The 20,911-nt window shown below is 41.0% G+C and overlaps 2 protein-coding genes across 2 annotated transcripts; one reads left to right on the forward strand and one right to left on the reverse strand.

The window, feature by feature from the left end:
- The first annotated feature begins 934 nt into the window (after nt 1–934).
- CEBPZOS (CEBPZ opposite strand) lies at nt 935–3,405 on the forward strand. The gene is made up of 4 exons (XM_075706986.1): nt 935–1,142; nt 2,852–2,896; nt 3,167–3,250; nt 3,367–3,405. Exons 1-3 carry the CDS (start codon nt 935–937, stop codon nt 3,247–3,249), a joined length of 336 nt encoding a protein of 111 aa, XP_075563101.1. The 3' UTR covers nt 3,250; nt 3,367–3,405.
- On the reverse strand, nt 3,260–20,827 carry CEBPZ (CCAAT enhancer binding protein zeta). Its single transcript, XM_075706985.1, has 16 exons — nt 20,684–20,827; nt 18,957–20,479; nt 17,676–17,907; nt 16,940–17,114; nt 16,218–16,306; nt 15,651–15,704; nt 14,846–14,948; nt 13,621–13,689; nt 10,570–10,636; nt 9,042–9,142; nt 7,499–7,559; nt 6,183–6,391; nt 5,029–5,112; nt 4,451–4,512; nt 4,283–4,364; nt 3,260–3,467 (listed from the first exon to the last, which is right to left on the reverse strand). The coding sequence occupies exons 1-16, from the start codon at nt 20,825–20,827 to the stop codon at nt 3,328–3,330; spliced, it is 3,195 nt and encodes a 1,064-aa protein (XP_075563100.1). The 3' UTR covers nt 3,260–3,327.
- Nucleotides 20,828–20,911: the final 84 nt, after the last annotated feature.

The raw sequence follows: 20,911 nt of genomic DNA on the forward strand, positions 1-20,911 counted from the left end.
GGGAAAACAGAATTGCAAAATGAATCACCCTGTAAGAATGAGCAGCAAACTATTGTATCTAATCTTACACAACATTAATAGGGAAAAAAAAAAAGCATCTCACAAAGAAAATAAAGTCCCTAATAAGAAAAATCCCAAGAGGTTTTATTTTGGCAATAAAGTTAGCCCCATATTATGAGTTAAGAAAAACAGATAGCGAAAAATAGAAAACAATGAAATCAAAACCATAAAACACAAAGAACAATACTGAGAAGGAAGAGATGCTTCCATTTTAGGTTCCAAATACCTCCCGTGGGAGCTAGTCTGCACTAACACCCTTTTTCATGTTAAAAAGACAATTAAATACTGAGATCTTGCATGGCACAGGTTTCTTCAACGTCCTGACAGAACCAGGATCCCTTTTTAACAGCCATGAGCCTTATGTATCCAGCTGTTCTCCCCTAGCAGGAAAACAGCCCGAGCGGTGCAGGAGGAGCAGAGGAGCCGTTCCAGCAGCTGCAGCAGACGAGCAGTGCCGAAGCGCAGGCCTGCTCCCTCGCCTAACAGCAGCCACCTGCTCCAGAGCCTCAACATGGGGCCGCCAGGCCTGGCCCGGCCTCCTGGCCCTGCTGGGCACACCCGCTGCCAGCTCACAGCTGGCACAGCGAGGCGAGGACAGCGGGACCCCCAGGGAAAGGCGGTGGCGAGTCGAACCCGCTGCCAGCGGCCAGAGGGGACCGCCGAGGGCCAGCGGCAGCGGCCAAGGGCTGCCACCTGCACCCAGCGCCGTCACTCTGCTAAGCAACGGCCCCACCTGCGCCTGCGCCTGCCCGGGCAGCGGCGGAGCCGCGGGTCGCCGGGCCGGGCCGCAGGTTAGCGCCTCGCCGGGAGCCCCCGCCACCCGGGCTGCCGCTGGGTCGGCCATTACGGGGCCGGGCGGCGGCGAGAGGAAGGAATGCGCACGCGCGGCCCGCCTGTGCGGGAAAGGTGCGCAAACCGCAGGCGGCGCGGGCGCGCTGCGCATGCGCAGCCGTTACTGGCGGCAACGGAAGGGCGCCGTGCGCCGGCCATGGCGCGGCGCGTGGTGAAGGGGCTGCTGCTGCTGGAGGCGGCGGGGCTGCTCGGCGCCCTCCTGCTCTACCGCGCCATGGATCGCAGCCAAGGTGCGCCGGGGGGCGACGCCGCGCCGGGGGAGGGGGCGGCCGCCGGTGCCGCCGGGACAGCGGGAGCTCCTCCCCCCGGGGCCGCCGGGGCGCCTCACGCCGCGTACGCTGCGCGCCTGCGCGCCCGGGCTTTTTAAGAAAACCTGCCGCGCCGGGGTCAGTAGTTTGGCTTGTATTAGCGTAGGTACACTGCGGTCGCTTGTTGGGCGGCTCCTCACGACAAGCTGCTGTTTGAGTTTTAGAAAACCAAAACGGTGGGGAAACTTCTGGTAGGCAACACGTGACCACCAGGAACAAAGCTGAATCTTGGCGTTTTAACAGCAACAGCATCGGCTCAAATAGGGACTCAAAAAGGAGAGGCTTTCTGCAAATGAGGCAGGAACAGATCAACAGGCACAGAACAGTTTGGGTTGGAAGGGACCTTTAAAAGTCGTCTAGTCCAACTCCCCTGCAATGAGCAGGGACATCTTCAACTAGATCAGCTGCGTTCAGCATCTGGCGCTCAGCCCTTGAAGCATGTCTAGGCCTCGCGGGCTCCGTGATTTGACGTTTCCCAGGTAGACAACAGACCTGTCTGGCATGAGGCAGCCAGCGTCATCTTCCAGATGATTTACCTTCAGTCCCTCAAGTCTCTCAGACTAGAGTCAGTGCCTAGGTAACACAAAAGCAAGCCAAGCACCAACTTAATTACTGCAAGGAGATTTGCTCTGCGCGCAGTGGCCTTATTTTGCATTTGGGGCTCTGCAGGGTGCAGCATTAGTTTGACAGACCTGCATCCCTGCAGGAAAAGGCAGTCAGTCCTGCTGTCCGCAGGGTCAGTGCAAGCTGAAAGGCAGCTGCTGCTGTGGCTGGGAGGGCGCAAGCCCACCCATTTCAGCAGTACTGTGGTCTTTGACCAAGTTCAAGCTGAACTTCACCTACGCTACACCTACATCAGTTTGCACTTGTGATCCCAGATTCAGATGCTGGCAGGCTGTTACACTTAAGCTATCTTTCATTGCATTTTTATTAAAAGAATATATAACCAAAATGTGGAGAATAGATGTATCGGCCTATCTTGGTAACTTGATGCTGGGCATTCATGGTTTCTCTTTTCTCCTGCTTTTCAGTTCTAGGTCCTAGTTCTTATATGCCTTTACATAAGATTTTCTTAAGCTGTAGTTCTTGTAGTTCTGTAAGGTGCAGCGAGTTCATCTAACAGCTCAGTGCGCTCAGAATGAGGCTTTCACCGCTTTCTGTGTGCTAGTACTAGCATTGATAAGTTCCTTCCATCGGCTGCTGTAAATCATTCAACTAGCATAAAGCTATCATTACATGATTTTCTATTGGGTTGCTGGAGCGGCCCACAGAAGGATTCAGTGACACCTAAAGCTGTGTAAGGAAACAAAGTAGTTCTCCCAATTTTCATTTGCATGTCAGTCTATGAGAGGCATTCAGCTTCCTGTGAATCTGTGGCTTGTCTTGGGTTATCACAGTTGTGAGGAAGCTCAGAAAACATGATGATAGGGCTGCACATATGAGTAACCTGAATACAGTCTGTGTGTACAATTTAAAAAAAAAAGTAAATTCAGATCACATTATTTAATGGTAGCTGTAGCTAAGGAGCTCAGACAAATTTAGGTAAAACTCATCTAGTTAGAAAAATAATGCATTTAATTATTCATCTTAAAGTGTGTTGGGGAAAGTAACCGATGTATCTTTCTTGTCAGATTTCAGATATACAATGCAGAAGAGGTTTCCATCAATTCTGGAAGGTAGGTTTGTAGTTATCGGCTTCAGAAGGATGGATGGCTGAAGCTGCTGTTGCATCTTATGTGTAAAACAGATTTTATTATTGCTTAAAACTTACCCCAGGAGACGCTGCAGAAGTGTTTATTGTTAGGCATAGGTGTGGCTGGAGTGTCAGACTGTTGGATAGAGTCCTCAGAACTGGAAGACTATACATCCAACAAAAGCAGCCACAAAGCACCTCATCTTCAGACATGCCTAACTTAGAGCTGACATGGATTTTCCTATTTTTTCAGTGTATTACAAATCCAATGAGTGGTCTGGAATTCACGGCATAAGGGAGAATGACCAAATGACATGGTTAAGCAGCAAGAACTGAAGTAAGAAAGATGTGCGATTAATTAAAAAATTATTTTAGAATAATTATTGTAAAAATGTCCACATTAAAATGTCCAGCTCATCTTTTTGATTTCTTGCCTTTGTACTTGTTTTTCAGCCCTCTGTGCCTGAACTGTTTCTTCTTTTTGATGATGCTTTTCACATCCCTATTGTGAAGCCATTTGTCACGCTCTATTTCCCACTGGATCTGTTTGACATCTGTAAGAGGAAAGGTGAGAAATAAGGAGCCAATGGATACCTCTGATCATGATGCGGAATACAGATCAATCATATCAAAGTTAAAACTTGGCTACTGTATTTATAAATGTTAATAAAGTCCAAGCTGACAATTTTTTTTTGACACCAGGGAAGGCTTTGGTTTTTTCATTTCACAAAACATACCCTACCATCTCAGAATCTCAGACTTGAAGACCGCTCTTGCCATTGCTTTGTATTTTACTAATGCTAGACATGCTTGTGTTAGGAGTACACAGTGTTTGAGTGCAGTTGCTAACATTTCTCAGGTGACACCAGCAAGACTTGTAAAAGCTCTACAACGGACTGATTATTCAATCAGTATATACAGATTTAATTCATTAGAATTATTTCTGGGAAACTGCTTTTGCTTCACCGATACTGCACGGAAATACTCTGGTAAGGCAGATAAAGACAGTCATGCCTTATGCCTTCCCTTCACAAGAATCCAGGACACTATCAGAGCAAAATTCACATGAACACTTGACAAACAGCATACTGCTCATGCTTATTTACAGTGTGAAAGGGCCACATGAGCCTCTTCTCTTTTCTGAAGCTTTATTCACTCTGGTAGTCACAGTTTGTATTAGCACTGGGCATCTCTTGTAACTGAAGAAACTAAGTCACATCTTACTGATGTTGAGTTACTGTCCCTGCTGTGTGATTTCTGACCATGTGTGTATTTCAGTTAAAGAAGGTATATCTTTTTAAGTACAGAATCTGAAGAGAAAGAAGTAAAACAGCATTACAACTATATGCTATTTGTAGCATGTACTTACTTGCGTTATCTCTGTTGGCCATGGCATTCATTCCGATATTGTCAAACTTAGACCCAGCATTTTCATCCAGCAGATAACCAAACTTTAAAGAGAGAAATTTTAATATTTTATTACAAAGAAACAGGTAAAATGCTTGATGACTTTTTGCTAAGCACTGATCAAACTCACCTCTTCTGCAGATGCCAGTATACTGGCATCTTTGAGTTTCCTCTTCTTTCCTCGGTTGGATCCTTCAAATAAAAAATATTATTCTCACGAGACAGAATTTCAAGTTCACAAAGACACTAAACCAAAGTGTTACCATATTTTTAAATTTTTTTTAATTTATTTAATGAGACCATCTAAAATAGCTGTGTTAGAAACCTTTATTCTCCACCTCCCCTTAAAAAAAAAAAAAAAAAAAAAAGAACCACCAGGAACTAAATAGCACAAATCTGCGCATCAGGTGTTAGTAACAGATGCACAAATGGCCAGTACACCACCACCCTTCTTTCAAAAGTTCCTCCTTCGATTCCCAGTACTTCGAGAGCAGATTGTCACTCTGCATGAGGCCGCACTGGTTGGAGGACAACCTCCTTTATGGTTTATTCAAATCTGAACCCAGATCTGAAAGTGTAGATAATCTACTGTACTAAACCCCTCTGATTCCAAAGTTTTCCAGACTCCATATTTGTATTCAAATACAAATGTATCTCAATACAAATACAAATGTATCTCAAATGGAAATCACGGCAGCGTTTCCTTACCTTCAAGTGATCCAACAAAATTCATGCCTAGCTTTCTCTTGTCCTTTTTACTGACAGACTTCAATGGCTTGTCATTGTTTGGGTCTGACAGAAAAAAAAGATACGATACATTAATCCCTCATTCTCACATCATGTACATGTATTTAAAGGACAGCAGAGACTAAAATTTCCTTTTTGGCATATTGATCATAATGGTCCAAGTCTTTACTTTAAAAAAAAAGTTTAAAACACAGCGCGCACAACCAATCTGGGATTGCTTCAACCCAGACAGTTAAAAATTGGTCAGTGGTGTGCCATTCTTTATGCTTTTTTTTCCACAGCACCAAAGAGGAATGAAATATGATACTAAGATACATACAATATGAAGGCTAAAAGCAGGTGTTATGTAAACCTTGAATGTCTGCTTGGTAAGTTTGGTGAAACAATAATCTCATGAAAGACTAATGTATTAACAGCTGTATGAGTAGTTTACCTCCCCTGCCCTCAATCATCTTCCTATGACCTTAAGTTATTAGTTTAAATACTCCGTTAATCTGTGCTTCTCCAGCCACATAAAGTGTATACTGTGTAAACTGTGCTTTTCAGTGGAAAAGTTAATAAAACCATTGCAGATGCAACGATCAGTTATTATTACAGTGGTAATAAAAATTTCAGTGCATAGCTCTATTAGAAGAGTAAGCTGTTACTTACACAGTAATATTATATTACTTATGCAGTACTTATACAGTAATTTAAATAAAAGTTACCTCATCCAAAAAAATCAACATTAACTAGGTCTAAAGAAATAAAAAGATTACCAAGTACCAGATTTTTTATTTTTCTCTTTGAGATCTTTTAATATTTCTGCCAACTGTAGCCAGTTGTTTGTGTATAAAGCTACTTTTGTTACTGCCAATGTTTTCAGAGTGAAAGAAACATGTCTTGTTTGCAAGTTTTTATACCTGGATGCCTGATTCCCACTCTCTAAGAAGACTGTGCCAGGAAATGTTTCTCTTAAGACTTCATTGTCCAGAGATGGACTTGTCGCTTCTTTACTTAAAAGCCAAACCTCCTACCTAGGTAACTAAATCTGAATTTATACACGTAATTATGTATTAGATAACCTGTTTTTAAAGCTTTTTGTTCTCATTTTTTGATAATAAATGGTACTTTACCTAGGCTCTTACCGTCATCAGACACATCCATAAATACACCTCCCTCTTCATCCATATCATCTCCAAAGTCTTCCTCCATACTTCCTAAGGAGACTTCCTCATCATCCAGATCACTGAATTCATCTTCATCATCAGAATCCTCCCAGTCAGCACTGGTTTCCTCACTTCTTTCGCCTTTCTTACCACCTTTGGTTTTCCTTTTTATATTGCTAAAAAAAGTATGCAACAAGCTTAGCAGTTCATCTGGCAAAATACTGTCTGCACCCAGATAACATCTGTCTACTGGCAAACACTATGTTAGAAAAGTTCAACATCACTGCAAACTACTGTAAATGTAGGCTGAGACCTAAGAAACATGCATTATGCACTCAGGTATGTTTTCAACATCAGCATATAGAACCGTATTATAAAAGTCAACCATTTTAAGAAGTTCTGGAGAGAATCCTATTCTGAAATTAACAGAAATATCAGCTTCAGTATTTTATGTCCTGCGTGCCTTTGCTCCTTTTCAGAAAGTCTTTTCTGTAAAACACACAAACTGCCGGTATCCCTAGCAACTCTACTAAACTAAGAAATAAGACTTCTTTTTTTTTTTTTTTTTTTTCCTTAAGATAGGAAACATGTCATGTACTAGACAGTTACTTGCTTCTTGTCTCGTCTTTGTTATTTTTTACTCGGACAAGTCTAGATGACAAAAATGTTCATGTTTCACTAGAAGTTTAAGCTTTAGTTCTCCTTTCACCTCAAGAAAAAAAGTTTCTGTGCCGATTCAAAAGCTGTATTGCAGGTACTTCAAGTAAAAAAGAGACTACTTAATCATTCACGGTTGGACTCTATGATCTTAAAGGTCTTTTCCAACCTAAATGATTCTACGATTAATGAAACTGCTGACTTCCTGAGAGTTGAGCTCTGTGATTCTGGATTCCACAAAGTTTATTTACTGCGTTAGGTTGCAACCAGTCCTTGCAACAGCAGTACCATTATGCCTCATTCTTTTGTACTTGGTAATTCTCAAACAGAAACCTGAGACAATGAAAGCAAGTAAGATTTTACCTTGCTTACCGGGTCACTGTGTCGTGTAAATAAAATACTACAGGTCTCATGTGTCAAGCCAGCAGACTGTTAAGCACCACAGGATCACGATGCTCCATTATGGGACATGCAGACAAGCAGCATTACCCAGTGTTCAACTGCTATTGCCTTTTTTGCAAGATGATATTCCAAGTCTTTTTGAAAAAGGTCTATCCAATTTTGCAGAGTAAAACTCTTACATAGATATTAAAACAAGAGATGAAAGAACCAATTTCAAGTCTTACCCAGCAAAATCAAGGTCATCCTGGCCAAAATCAATGGCATTATCAGCAGCTTCAAATGTGTCTAGGGGGAAAAAAAATGTTTATTACTACAAAACAAAGTCAGACAAAGAAATATGAAGTCATTGCAAAATATATTATTTTTAGGTATCATCTTTCTGAACAGTTTATATGATCTGCATCAGTAACAAAGGGCCCTGATACCAAAGGGTTCATACTCCTGTAGAAAAATACTCCACAAAACAGTTACCTAAAGCTAACCAGGCTTTTTCTGAAAAAATATTTTTCTTTGAAAAATACTGAAAGTTTTCTTTTATCCAGGATGTAATTTCTGGCCAGAACTAGATGACCTGGGAAGCAGACAGACACAAAGGGACACACAATTGCCCAGTGATTCACACTTAGTTGGCAGGTCACAAGTCTCAAACACTTGCTCCAAGTCAGATAGAACAAAGATTCAATTAAGATACCCCAAGAAAGTGTCCTGCCAGCTAATCTGTATGTTAATTTTCAGATTAGAGGTATTCACTATAATTTTTGACAGAAAAGCAAGCAGACTAGAGAATGAAAGCTCCTACCACCAGATTCACTTAGGAACAAATTGCTATATAAAACAGCAGGTAAAAACAAAATCTGAAAAATTACAACTGTTCTGTTTCCAAGAGTAAATGCTAACATTAGAGGGTCCTTAATTTAAGCTTCTGAATTTATGAACCAAATTCTCAGAGACAGTCAACTTATTAGGGATAGTAACAATAAAACAACAAACACAATTAGTAACAGATTCTTGTCATAACTAAAACCACACTAATTGCATCACTAAGAAAGAATCCTGCTATGGGCATTCAGAATTCTCTAAAAATATTGTACAAAACAGCTATGGAGACCTAACTGGATTTTTTTTTTTTTTTTTTCAAATACATATATGACTATATAAGTAAAATATGAAAGCATACAATTTTATGGTACACTACCAAATATAGATTCTGGAACAAATCATGCACTAATTTCAAAGTAAACTAAGTACATGCTCAAAGAAGAGCTAAGATTACTGCAGAAGTTTGCCAAGGACCTAACTGAACAAATAACCTCATGAAAGATGTTAGGAGTGATGAGAGAAATGGTAAGGAAGATTGAAGAAGGCCAACCAGTAAAGAAAGAATAGAAGCAAATGTTACATGCTGTTAGAAAAAGTTATTTAACTCTGGGACTCCATCAGGAAAAGAACAAAGAGGCATGAACTGCCACTCATGAGCTTATGTTCAAAATCAGACCATTTCCAACCATTCAAACAAGCTGAACACTACCAGAGTAGTGAGAGCATGACCTCTTTAACAAGATGGCCATCCAGTTGGCTTATGTGATGGATAGTACGAACTGCTGGCTGTAGTAGCACAGAATGGGAACTGGAAAGCCAGTTTTATTCCACTTCCATATTTCTGTATCTGTCTCTTTTATATAATATAAACTATAAAAAGGATAAATTAATAATTTTCAAAAGCAGGAAATATTGGGACAGTTACTGCAAGGAAAAACACAACCTTACCCAATGCTCTTTCAAATTCATCGTCATCTACATCTTCCACACTTTCTTCATCATCCTGACGCTTTTGTTTTTCTCTCTTCTTGTCGAACTTTGAATAAAATCTGAAATAATATATTGCGCTCAGACCCAAAATGACAGGTGATGTTCTTTATGACAAGTTTTAAAAAAACAACCTGCAGATTGTTTAACGTCTATGCTGTCAGTTGAAAATTGTAAGTAAGGGTTTCAGGCACATCTCAAATCAGAGATTTATATTTTGGTTTTCAAAGAGTACTACTGTAAGATTTAAACAAAGAAATTTCACAGCCAAAGGTGCCAGAAATTATTTTGAACATAGTGAATTCATAAAAGGGCACAAGAAAGATGTGAAAATCTACCTTACACTGATAAGGAAGAAAAGATCAAGGTCAACTTGAATCTAATTGGGGGAAAAAAAAAAAAACGTACAAGACAGATTCATCCATTAAGTTCTGTTAAATTTTCCCCCACAGCCCTCTTCTTTTGTGTGCTTAGTTTCACCTTCTGTCAGCCATTTTAAACCACTGTCTATCCTTCATCTTGTATTAAAGAACCACTAACACAGAAGGCAATTTTGATCATATACAAGAGCAAAAGAGTACAGCACTTCCTATGGAAGACTTTAAATGTGTAATCTCAGTTTCAGTCATCTTCAATGTAACAATACTGTTAACTTTTCAGACAGGGACATGTTTTTAAGCTGCTTTTCTGTAATCTCAAAATTAACATCATCATTACTTATTTATTTATTAATATTACACTCCTCAATATTATAATATCAAGTAATTAAAATTAGTAAGTTCCATTAACCTGATACTTCAAAAATTTTTAAAAGCCCCTACAGAAATGAATATATTAAACAAACAAACAAAAAAAAAACCCCAAAGTGAATTAAACAAAATAAATTAAGTTAATTCAAACACTGATTTCCTAAGGGGACACTCACAGGTAACCAGTATTTTGATCTAATAAGAACAAATCTTTGCCAAATGTGTATCGCTTCAATTTTACGTGTTACAGCTCCATTTTTATATCATAATCTGAAAGGAAAGCCAACTAAACAGAAAGAACTATGAATAATAAGAACATAAATACACAGAAAACTAGCTCCTCTGACTTTTTTTGCACTGTTCCATTCTAATAAGCTTTGATCTAATAACATAAACAAAGTGTATTCCACTTTTTTAAAATATACTTCTAATGCATAAGAATTACAACCCACAAGACATTCATCACTACCCATTGTTTAAGGCTTCTTTATTACAATGTTAACTTACTTAATTTTAGACTACAAGCACTGATCGCCTTTGTTCATAAGTGATATTCTTTCCTAAGCACTTTTGACAAATGTTGAAATTACATTCGAAGGAAAGTACTATCATCACAAGCCACTCAATCAAATTTTGCAAACACTTGGAATACCAGAGAATACTTACGAAATGTAATGGGGTTTGATGGCATCGCATTAAAAAACAACTTTTAAAATGAATGTTCACAAGTATTTCATTACCTGTGAAAAAACACTTCATCCACTGGGATTTTGCTTTCATCTTTGGCACGGAATTCCTTACTGTTGACTGGAAAAAAAAAAAAAAAAAAAAAAAACCGAACTGATTTTACCTCAAGTTGAAATGATTGTTATTCTTTTAAAAGGTTAAACTGCATGCACAGACAGAAATACACAGATACCCAGTGTCACTGTCCTGGTTTCAGCTGGGATAGAGTTAATTTTTTCTTCCTACTAGCTGGCATAGTGCTGCGTTTTGGATTTAGTAGGAGAAGAATGCTGATAACACACTGATGTTTTTACTTGTTGCTAAGTACTGCTTATGCTAGTCAAGGACTTTTCAGCTTCCCATGCTCTGCCAGGTGCACAAGAAACTGGAAGGGGGCACAGCCAGGACAGCCGACCCAAACTGACCAAAGGGCTATTCCATACCATATGACGTCATGCTCAGTATAGAAACTGGGGGAATTGGCTGGGGGGGCAGCAATTGCTGCTTGGGAACTGTCTGGGTACCGGTCGGCAGGTGGTGAGCAATTGCATTGTGCATCACTTGCTTTGTATATTGTTATTGTTATTATCATCATTATATTGTTGTTATTATCATTACTATTTTACTTTATTCCAATTAGTAAACTGTTCTTATCTCAACGCAGGAGTGTTTCTCACTGTTACTCCTCCAATTCTCTCCCCCATCCCATCGGGGTAGGGGGAGTGAGCGAGCGGCTGCGTGGTGCTGAGTTGCTGGCTGGGGCTAAACCACGACAGTCACCCATTAAATAAAGTGGAGCTCATCTCAAAACCTCTTCAAACGAACAGTTCTCAGTGTATGTACTGATACTTAGATGTGAGCAGACCCTATGGAAAAACTCGAGAGGCATAGCCCTAACCAGGTTCTAATTTATATATCATCAGGTTTTGTAATCACCTACTTCAGGAATACATTCTAAAAAAAGAAAAGTAGGAAATAATATAAACTTGCTGTCATGCACTAAAACACTGGAACCACTTCTGCCCAGCACTCCTCACTCCTGACAGTAAAAATGCTTGTCAGCAGCTGCAAGGCAGGACCATACACCAGCTGAGCATGCTGAAGAAGGGATCGAGCCTCACCCTGCCTCCATTTCTGAGGAGCTGAGGCAAAATATGACACTGCAACAGCAGATTGGCTAGGGTATTGATCAGATTCCCTGTGGAGAAGCTTTTTACCCTCGTACATACCCTTCCCTCCTCCACCTCAGAAGTAAATCAAAGGAGAAAGAGCTATTGATTATCTCAGTGGGCACAGATTATAATATTTTCTAAGTGACAAGGGTCCAAGTTTCTGAAGCCAGATCAGCATAGTCACAGAAGGATTCTTCAAATGCATAGTAGAAGGTACCAGAGGATTTGCAGTCTCAGTTCCCTAAGCCTCAGCAGAGACCAGCTACATGCAACAAGTGCGTATTGTATCCATATTAATCTATCCATATTCTTATATCAGATGTTTCATTTGTAGAACACTTAAATTCCTCAAAACCAGTTCTAAATTCTCAGTCTGCTCCTTCAACTCAGAATAAACTAAACAATGCGATAAACAAACTATACCTTCAAATGCATTCTAGGCAAAAATTCCTACTTTAAGCTTTAATAGCCATAAAACCATGCATCAGTAAAGGTGCATCAGCTAATCTGTATAACTAAAACCTCTGTGCAACACAACAGGCCCTAAGTTAGAGGAAAGCACATCCCTGGGAAAGTCACAGAGATTCTACCACCTCTTCTGTCCTCAAGCAGCATGTTTTACTGATGGTTTACCCTGATTTTTTAACTGCTGGTTCTTACCACTAAATCATGCCCTTAATCATTGGAAACAGTGCGACTAGACAAATGGCAACTTCTTTCTGGAGGCAGGAAGACTCTTAGTAAAATAACAGTGCCAAAGATACCTTACACTAATCCTAACAATAGCTGCAGCTGTGGCATTATGTAGAGTAATCAGTACCATTTAATGAAAGAGCTTAATGTGACTTAAATCATTATATAAATCAATTTTCTGAGTTTGTTAAGTCATTTTTCAATCATAATAAGCAGAATGAAAGTGGTTATACAGTAACTTGGAAACAGATAAAAACATTAACTACACAACACTATTAACTACTGCTAGATCAGCACATATTTTAAAGATTTTTATACAATTTTAGATATTTTTAAGAACTTCTAAAAAAATGATTCACAAAACTATGATGCCAGACATAAGAATGGCAGAAAATTTAGTTAGTATTTTATAAATTCATTTCACTCTGAGCTTAGCACCCTAACAGATTGCTCTTCTAACTAGAAATATCATCAGCTGGAATAAATTCTAAGGCTTTTTTTCAGCCATTTTTTCCCCCAAGGGGTCACATTGCCAGCTACAAGCCAATTTATAACAATGTCCTAAACTTTTCATACAAGATTGCAAATCTACTCTTTACCCAGGGGGTGTATTTCCTTTTAGGGGGATGCAGGAAAAAGGTAACTTAGCATAAGAGAAGGTACAGGAAGCATATGCAGGTCACAGCAAAAATAGCACAGAAAACAAGGCATGCAGTTTTTAATAGCTCTGTCCTTTGCTGTTACACGTTTCTTAATGGGATGGCTAAACAGAAGGCATGATCTTCATCATGCATTGCCTAAGAAAAAGGAATTAGTATAAGAGAAAGTCATTGACAATTAGGGGGGAAAAACAGAGAGAAAAGAAAGGTCTTAAAAAATGGGTGTGTAGCCAAGTGCCACAGTAGAAGACAAAGTGTTTTCCTACTCAAGAGGCTAACAGTTTAGGTAACTGATTTTCTCTGTCATTTGTTCTTAAAATGATTCAATGGATCCAAAGTTTCAGCTGCGGAGGTTCCATGCGCCCTCACAAGAAGATTAGACCTGATCTTGAACATCAGGCACCACCACTGCACTCCTGATGGACAGGACTTTCTCTTATTGCTAACAGAAATAGCATAGACACCACAGATGACACGTCTACAACAACCAGCCAAGAATTTTTTAGCCATCATAATCTTAACCAAAAAGGGACTGCCTTACCTGCAAGATTCTGCATATCTTTCATAAACTGCTTCTTCTTCGGCTGCATCACCACACTGCTGGTGTTTTCTGTAGCAGAACATAAATCAGAAACAAATTACTTAATACTATTGATAAAAAACTGTGAGCAGTGGCTGATACACCAGAGGGTTTTGCTGCCGTCCGTAAGGACCTCAAGGGGCTGGAGAAATGGGCTGACAGGCACCTCATGCAGTTCAACAATGGGAAGTGCAAAGTCCTGCACCTGGGGAAGAACAACCCCATGCACTCGTGTATGTTGGGGGCTGCCCAGCCGGAAAGCAGCTTGGCCAAAAAGACCCTGGTGGACATCAAGCTGACCGTGAGCCAGCAACGTGCCCTGGCGGCAAAGGCGGCTGACGGTATCCTGGGCTGCATGAGGAGGAGTGTTGCCAGCAGGCAGAGGGAGGTGATCCTTCCTCTAATCAGCACTGGTGAGGCCACACCTGAAGTGCTGTGTCCAGGTCTGGGCTCCCCAGTCTCACAAGAGATATGGAACTGCTGGAGAGAGTGCAGCGAAGGGCTACAGACACAGTTAGAGAGGAGTGGAGCATCTCTCCTGTGACTAACGGTTGAGAGAGCTGAGATTGTTCAGCCTGGAGAAAAGAAGGCTTGGAGGGGGATCTCATCAATGCATATAAATACCTGAAGGGAGGGGGTAAAGAAGATGGAGCCAGGTACCTTCCAGTGGTAAAAGAGGCGATGGGCACAAACTGAAAGACAGAAGGCTCCATCCGAACATCAGGAAACACTTTTTCACTGTGAAGGCGACTGTGCACTGGCACAGGTTGCCCAGAGAGGCAGTGGAGTCTCCATTCTTGGAGACATTTAAAAGCCATCTGGACAGCCTGGGCAGCCTGCTCTAGGTGGCCCTGCTCAAGCAGATGACCTCCAGAGGTCCCTTCCAACCTCAACCATTCTGTAGTCTTTACATTCCCCTATCACTTTGCCTATTCCTCCTAAGTTAGCAAACAATCGCATCCTGCACTGTGGATGTGAGAGTCAGCAGTATGTGATTGTCAGCTGGTTCTCAGTTGCAGGCATCCCTCTTGCAACCCTGAAGACTGATCCTACTCCTCTGTTGCACCACATGCACCCCAAATATTTGACAAACACAAAGAGTTACTTGGCAATCTCAGAGAAAAAGAGTTTGGTCACAATCAATAATCAAGATCATAGATGCTAATATGTACAGAGAAGTTTGTACCTTTGCCTTTAGGGAGTTTGGGATTTCTGTACACAAAGCGGTCCAAGAATCTCATTAATGTGAAATCCTGCAAAGGGTCACCAGAATACTGAATGTTATTTCCCTGAAAGAAGAAAAAAGCAAAAAGTTATTAAGGTCTTCATTTTAGAAAGACAACAACTAAACACAGAGGACTCAAACAGTCCCAGAACAACATTAAATCACACCTCGAAAAGCCAAAGGCTTTGGGATACTTCATCACATAAGCCTGACCAGTTAATACAGTCCTGTACAGGTCCTTATTTTTGGAATTTCAATATTTTCTTAACTAAAAAACACCTCCTTCACTTTGTTTCAGTGATGAACTGCCTTGCAATGTACTGTGCTAGTAACAGTTAATACACAGCACTATTTGGATACCATATATTCAACTGAAAATAAACATTTTAAATACCTATTTGTGTAGGTTTGAGTATTTTTGGCACGATACCACAACAGTATTAAAAAAGAATTTGTTCCAACAGCAGGGTTACCCACATAAAAAAAACATGTTAAATACAAAGAAAGACCAAAACTCTAGAAAAAGCTTTAAGAATCATGTAATACCCACATTTCTACCAAGTTAGTTACTTCTGTGAGCAGTCTCCTTTACATCAAACACTTTAATTCCCTGAAAAGCTTTGCATTTGAGTGTATGTTACAGTGCTGCAGAGCTGCTAGTTACCTGCAGAGTGCAAGGAGGCTTTATAATGAATTGTTTCAAATGACAAAAGACAGATAACATAAAAATCAAACTTCAATGCTACAGACTAGTAAAAGCACTTACTTCTAGAATTGTCTTTGCGAATAGGGCCACAGATGGATGAAAATGTTCAGAAAGCTGAAAAACATGAATCACTTATTATTTCTACAGTAAAAATAAACGCAATCATTACTCATGTTGACGTATCAGACTCCTGACAACACCACTGTGTCATAAGAGCACTCCATACCTCATCAAATAACACGCACACGTATGCTAGTGCAAGGCTGATGTGCTCTGCCCTTGAACGACTGAAAAACTTCAAGTTCTAATCTTTTGTTTGCGTTAACTAAATACATTCTCACTTAAAATTTTATTTAATTCAACACTAAAAAGCTTTAGTAATACAAAGCTAAGATCCAAAAGTCAAACAAGATTATTATTTTCAAAGTCTCCTATTCCTATTTCCTACTCCAGAATATCAGCATTGTATGTAACATATACAAGCTTAAAGCTGAACAATGTGTCAGCTTTAACCTTTCTGTGACATTACCCAGGTGGCTACTCCAAGAATAACCAAGTTCATTTTCTTCTCTCAATACAAGGGCCACACTAAGAAACACAGGAATCAGCAACATAAGAATGCCTTACCTTCTTCAGTTCCCAAAGGCTTGTACCTTCAGCACCACAGTATAAAGGACTTCGGTGCATAGGATCGTATGAAGCTCCACTCTTCCTGCCTAAGGGGCAGAAGAGATGAAAACAACTTAAATTTCCTCAGGCAGCTTTATGAGAGTATTATTTTCATTTCTCCATGATAGTAATCCTGCCCATCACTCTTAGCTGGGCAGGCCACAGATTCATTCACAGTAGCAAGTAAGGGTTATATTCAGCTGCCCTTGCCCAGCGTATGATCAGGTGCACAGGTGAGTTCCTACATGCTTCCAAGGAAGCTCCTGAAAACCCCTGCTCTGTTCCAAAAGGTCCACAGGAAAGAGTGAAACTAGAAGCAGGTTCAAAGCTAGACAAAATGTTCTAGCAAGCTTCTCAAGTAAGTGAAAGAGCAGTTACACATGATAACCTTGGCTACGTTGCTCTGAAGGACGGAACATGGAAGCAAAAAATCCCAAGCCTGTTTATTGCTTAGGTACAAATGCATTAAACTGCATAATATGAAATATGCTAGCAGATTCAGTCTCTTCACCACTGCTGAGCTAACATAGAAAAACAATTCTGACTGATGGCTTTGATTCAAACTTCAATTTGAAAAACTACAACGTTTTCATCATGCGATTTTACAACAAGTCTTGACCAACACGTCACTGTTACAGACTGCTAGAAGTTACATGAATTATATTTTATTGCTAATTTACCTCCCATATTCAGATGATGCACCCATGAGGCTGTTGAATTCGAATTGTTTGTTTTAGTAGAATTTTCCATTATGCTCCTCTCTTCACCTTCTACTTCTTTGTCTGCATCCACAAATTTTTCCTCATCCCCTTCAGCCTCTTCTTGATCTTTAAAGCATTCTTCATCATCTGACTCCTAAACAACAAAAAATGTTAGCAAACAGCTTTTCCACTCAGTTTTATTCTGATTAGAAAAATGCACATATAGTTTTTAAAAAGCTGCTTACAGAAATATAAACAAATGACAGCCAATGTTTAAACAATACAGATTTTTGGCCTTGACACAGGACTTAAAATTGAACTTTACAGCTTACATCACACAAGTTTAATGGTCCCTCCCCACCTGAAGAGAAAAACAAAATTCAGTCCTGCCTGGCTATGCTTTAGAGGCTGCAGACAGAAGAAACAAACAGGCCATGTTTTGACAAAGTTTTTGGGTGAAGAATGTTCACCTGCTTACTTATGTAACATTTAGCAAAATAATCCTCTCTCCATGAATGAAGTCCACAGAGCCACTAGAATGCTTAAAACACCTTTATTTATGTAGATTTTAATGTAGTTATGATTGTTCAAGTGCTTTCTCCCATAATATAGCATATTAGCAAACTTTCAGGTTACTAATAAGCAGGTTAGGGAAAGGTGCTTATGAAAATAGCTCTTCTTGAAAAAACAATGAGATAAAGAAATCATATTATACCACATGATCCTGTAACTGGACCCTTAACTCTGGTTTTACTTTCAGAAGTTCAGACAGAAGGTACAGGGTTCCACAAATGAAGGGTGGCATTTGTCCACAAGTGACTTGAAGTAACCTCTTCACAAAAGCCTTCACACGCCGTAACACTACATCTGCCTTCAGAGATTTATAGACAAGATTAAGAAACATGGATGGCTTTGAGCAGGTTGCTAAAGCAGGATCTAGAAGCTTTCTGTAGAAAACAGAGGAGAAAATATTGATGATTGTCATAATGCACGTAGGAGAATAATTGCTATTAACAATGATCTACATTTTCCAGAGTGCCATCTAAAAGACCAGTGACAGCTTGTTCCCCATACTGAAAACCATTACGATCGACCTTGAACTGTCAACAGCTGTATAGTATTTCTAGATATATATGAGACACTGAAGATTAAAAAAACGCTGCATCAGTAAACAAAAAAAAACTTTAAAAAAATATAAAGAAACTGACTTCACCTGAAAACAGATTCAAAATTTGAGATATTCAAAGTGAGAAACCAATCTGATTTATTCAGATCTTCAAAAAAATAGAAAGAAAATGGTTAGCAATTGGCATGCTTCACAATTAGACCAGACATATGTGTTGGCAAGTTCATCTCCTATTCCACTTTTTTCTTCCAGGCTGCCAGGCACAGGAAGGCCTTTAAATACATGGCACATTCGGGGGAACTTGAGTTCCCTTTTTAAAAAATCAGCAATTTCCCTTTGGTCTACTAAACAGAAGCCTGTAAGGATCCTACAAAGAGTCTAAACAACAGGCTGGGACAAGAAAGAGATACTTTGATAATACAAGGCTTCCAACCACACAAATTAAATAATTTTAAAGAATTTGTTAACATAATATTCTCCCACACACCCAGGAAAAAAAGGAAACAAGTTTTTAGGCTATTACATGACTAAACCACAGTACCTGTAAAAGTGATTTCAGAAGAAGTAGTTATCTATTAGTTTCAAATAATACCTGGAATTAAAACATGCCACCAGAAAACAGTAAAATAGGATGAAATGTATACGTTGTGTTCTCAGGACCTATCACTACCATTTGTTTTATCCCCATGTTAAGTCAAAGAAACTACATGCTTTTTCTTCTAGCTTATACAAAACATCAGAAATTTTTAGCCAATGAGACACAAAACTTGCAAGATCTTAAAAGCAAAATAAGGGTTTCTACAACTTTAAATTAACGGTGACTACCTCATAAAATGAAATTTATGTAAAAAATGCAAACCTGTCACTTACTTGTATAGTGCTGTGTAGTACCTATCCGACACAGTCTGCTGAGAGTCCATCACTTGAAAAAGTAACATCAGGGCCTGGACACTGGTACTGAAGTTCACAAGATGCAGAACTTTAAACAACGTGTCCATTTGCTCCTTCACTTTCTCATCACCAGTCTCAGCATAAGGGTAAGCTCTGTTTACCCCGCAAAGAAGAGCACTGAGCATTTTGGTTTCAACATCTTTTTTCTTAATGCAGTTCCGAAAAAAGCAAAAGTACAAAGTTATCAGTTTGTTAGCCAATGCACTTTCTTCATGACTGAGGACTATCTGATTTAGAAAGCAAATGGCATAATATTGAGTTTTCACATTAATGTTTGACCGGTACAAAAGCCTCTCCACCTCACTGCACACTACTCCCTTCATATTTGGATGCTTGTGAAGTAACGTCTCTAAAAGATAAGAGGCTTTGGTGGCAATTTTGTTCTGAGGGTCTCCCAGTTTATTTACCAGCTGAACAAGCAGAACTTTCTCCTGCTCAGGCTTGTTACAGAGAAGCTCATGGGCAACTGCCAGCGCTCGGGATTTCGCTGCCGTCAGAGAATCATGACTCAGTGTTTCCAACGCCTGCACAAACTCTGTCACCTGCAGTTTCAGGTGATGCTCAAAGTACCACAGTATCAACCGCCTGTCTCTTGAATCCCTGTTGCCACTTGACATCTTCTCTATGTTGTTAAATGGTCGCTGCGAGAAAGACCATAATTTTCGATTGTCTGGCAAGAGCTCCGAAATGAGAAGCTCCTTGAATGTATCCAAAGCCATAAAGCTCTGATGCTTGCTGCCCTTTTTCTTTATGAGGTTTACCAAGTTCTCAACAAACTGGAGACTGTGGACAGCGCTGTCCTGAATGAGAAGGGTCATCGCTGCCATCCGGTCAGCCAAGGTACCTGACGATACAACAGTTTTCATCCACGCCGAAGAGGCCCCCTTCTGATAATCTGTCTTATTCTTATACAGATCTGTCTCATGATGGTACAACTTTTGGGCCAAGGCCTTATACTTGGACAGAAGTGTCTGATTTTGTGGCTCTGAAGAGAATTCACTGGTGTATTCCAGATCATACCACTTACCCCCTGGTTTGATCAGTATCACTTGCCTAGCATGAAATTCAAAATCTTCTTCCAGCCTCTCTTTCTTTGCTGAAAGGTGCTGGCCCTGATCCCCACAAGCTTGCTTCTTTTTGCTGTCTTTCATGCCGCTTGCCTTTTCCTTGGCTTTTTTTTCTTTCTTCCCTTCTAGCAAAGGAGGGTTAGTTTCTTTCTTGCTTTTCTCTTTCTTTGGGGGCTTCTCTTTCTCCTCGCTGCCGCCGACACCGTCCTCCTCCCCGTCCTCCACCACCAGACAACTTTTCGCATACTTGCTGAGCCCCAGGGTGCTGACGAACGCCTCCAGCTCCCCTTCCTTCAGGTCGTCGATCGCGTCCTTCTTGCCGCCGTCCACCATCTCCTCCGCCTCGTTCACGGCGCACAGCATCAGGTAGTCTTGCTGTGGGCGGCAGCACGCGGCCGTTACGGGCAGGCCCAGCCCCAGGCCGCGCGCTCCCAACGGCTCCCAACCGCTCCCAACGGCTCCCAGCCGCTCCCGCCGCCGCCCCCTCCGCGCCCCGCGCCCCACAAGGACCCGGCCCTGGGGGGGCCCGGCCGCCACGTGCTCCCGCTCGCTTCCTCCCGCGCCCCCCCCCCCGCTTACCTTGGTGCCGCCGAGGCGCAACACCTCGTCCAGCGTGAACCCTTCGGCGTCTCCATTCTCTCCTTCTTCATTGTCGTCCTCCTCACCGCTGTCGCCGCCCGCCTCTTTCGGGTCCCTCACGCCGAAGTCCCACAGCGCCGCCATTGCTGCCCGCCGGAAGCTCCTGCGCGCATGCGCGGCGCGCTCTTCCGGCCCCGCGGGACGGCGGGAGCGCAGGTCCTGCAAGGG

This window comes from Pelecanus crispus, chromosome 3 (genome assembly GCF_030463565.1).
Source record: "Pelecanus crispus isolate bPelCri1 chromosome 3, bPelCri1.pri, whole genome shotgun sequence".
Taxonomy (NCBI): domain Eukaryota; kingdom Metazoa; phylum Chordata; class Aves; order Pelecaniformes; family Pelecanidae; genus Pelecanus; species Pelecanus crispus.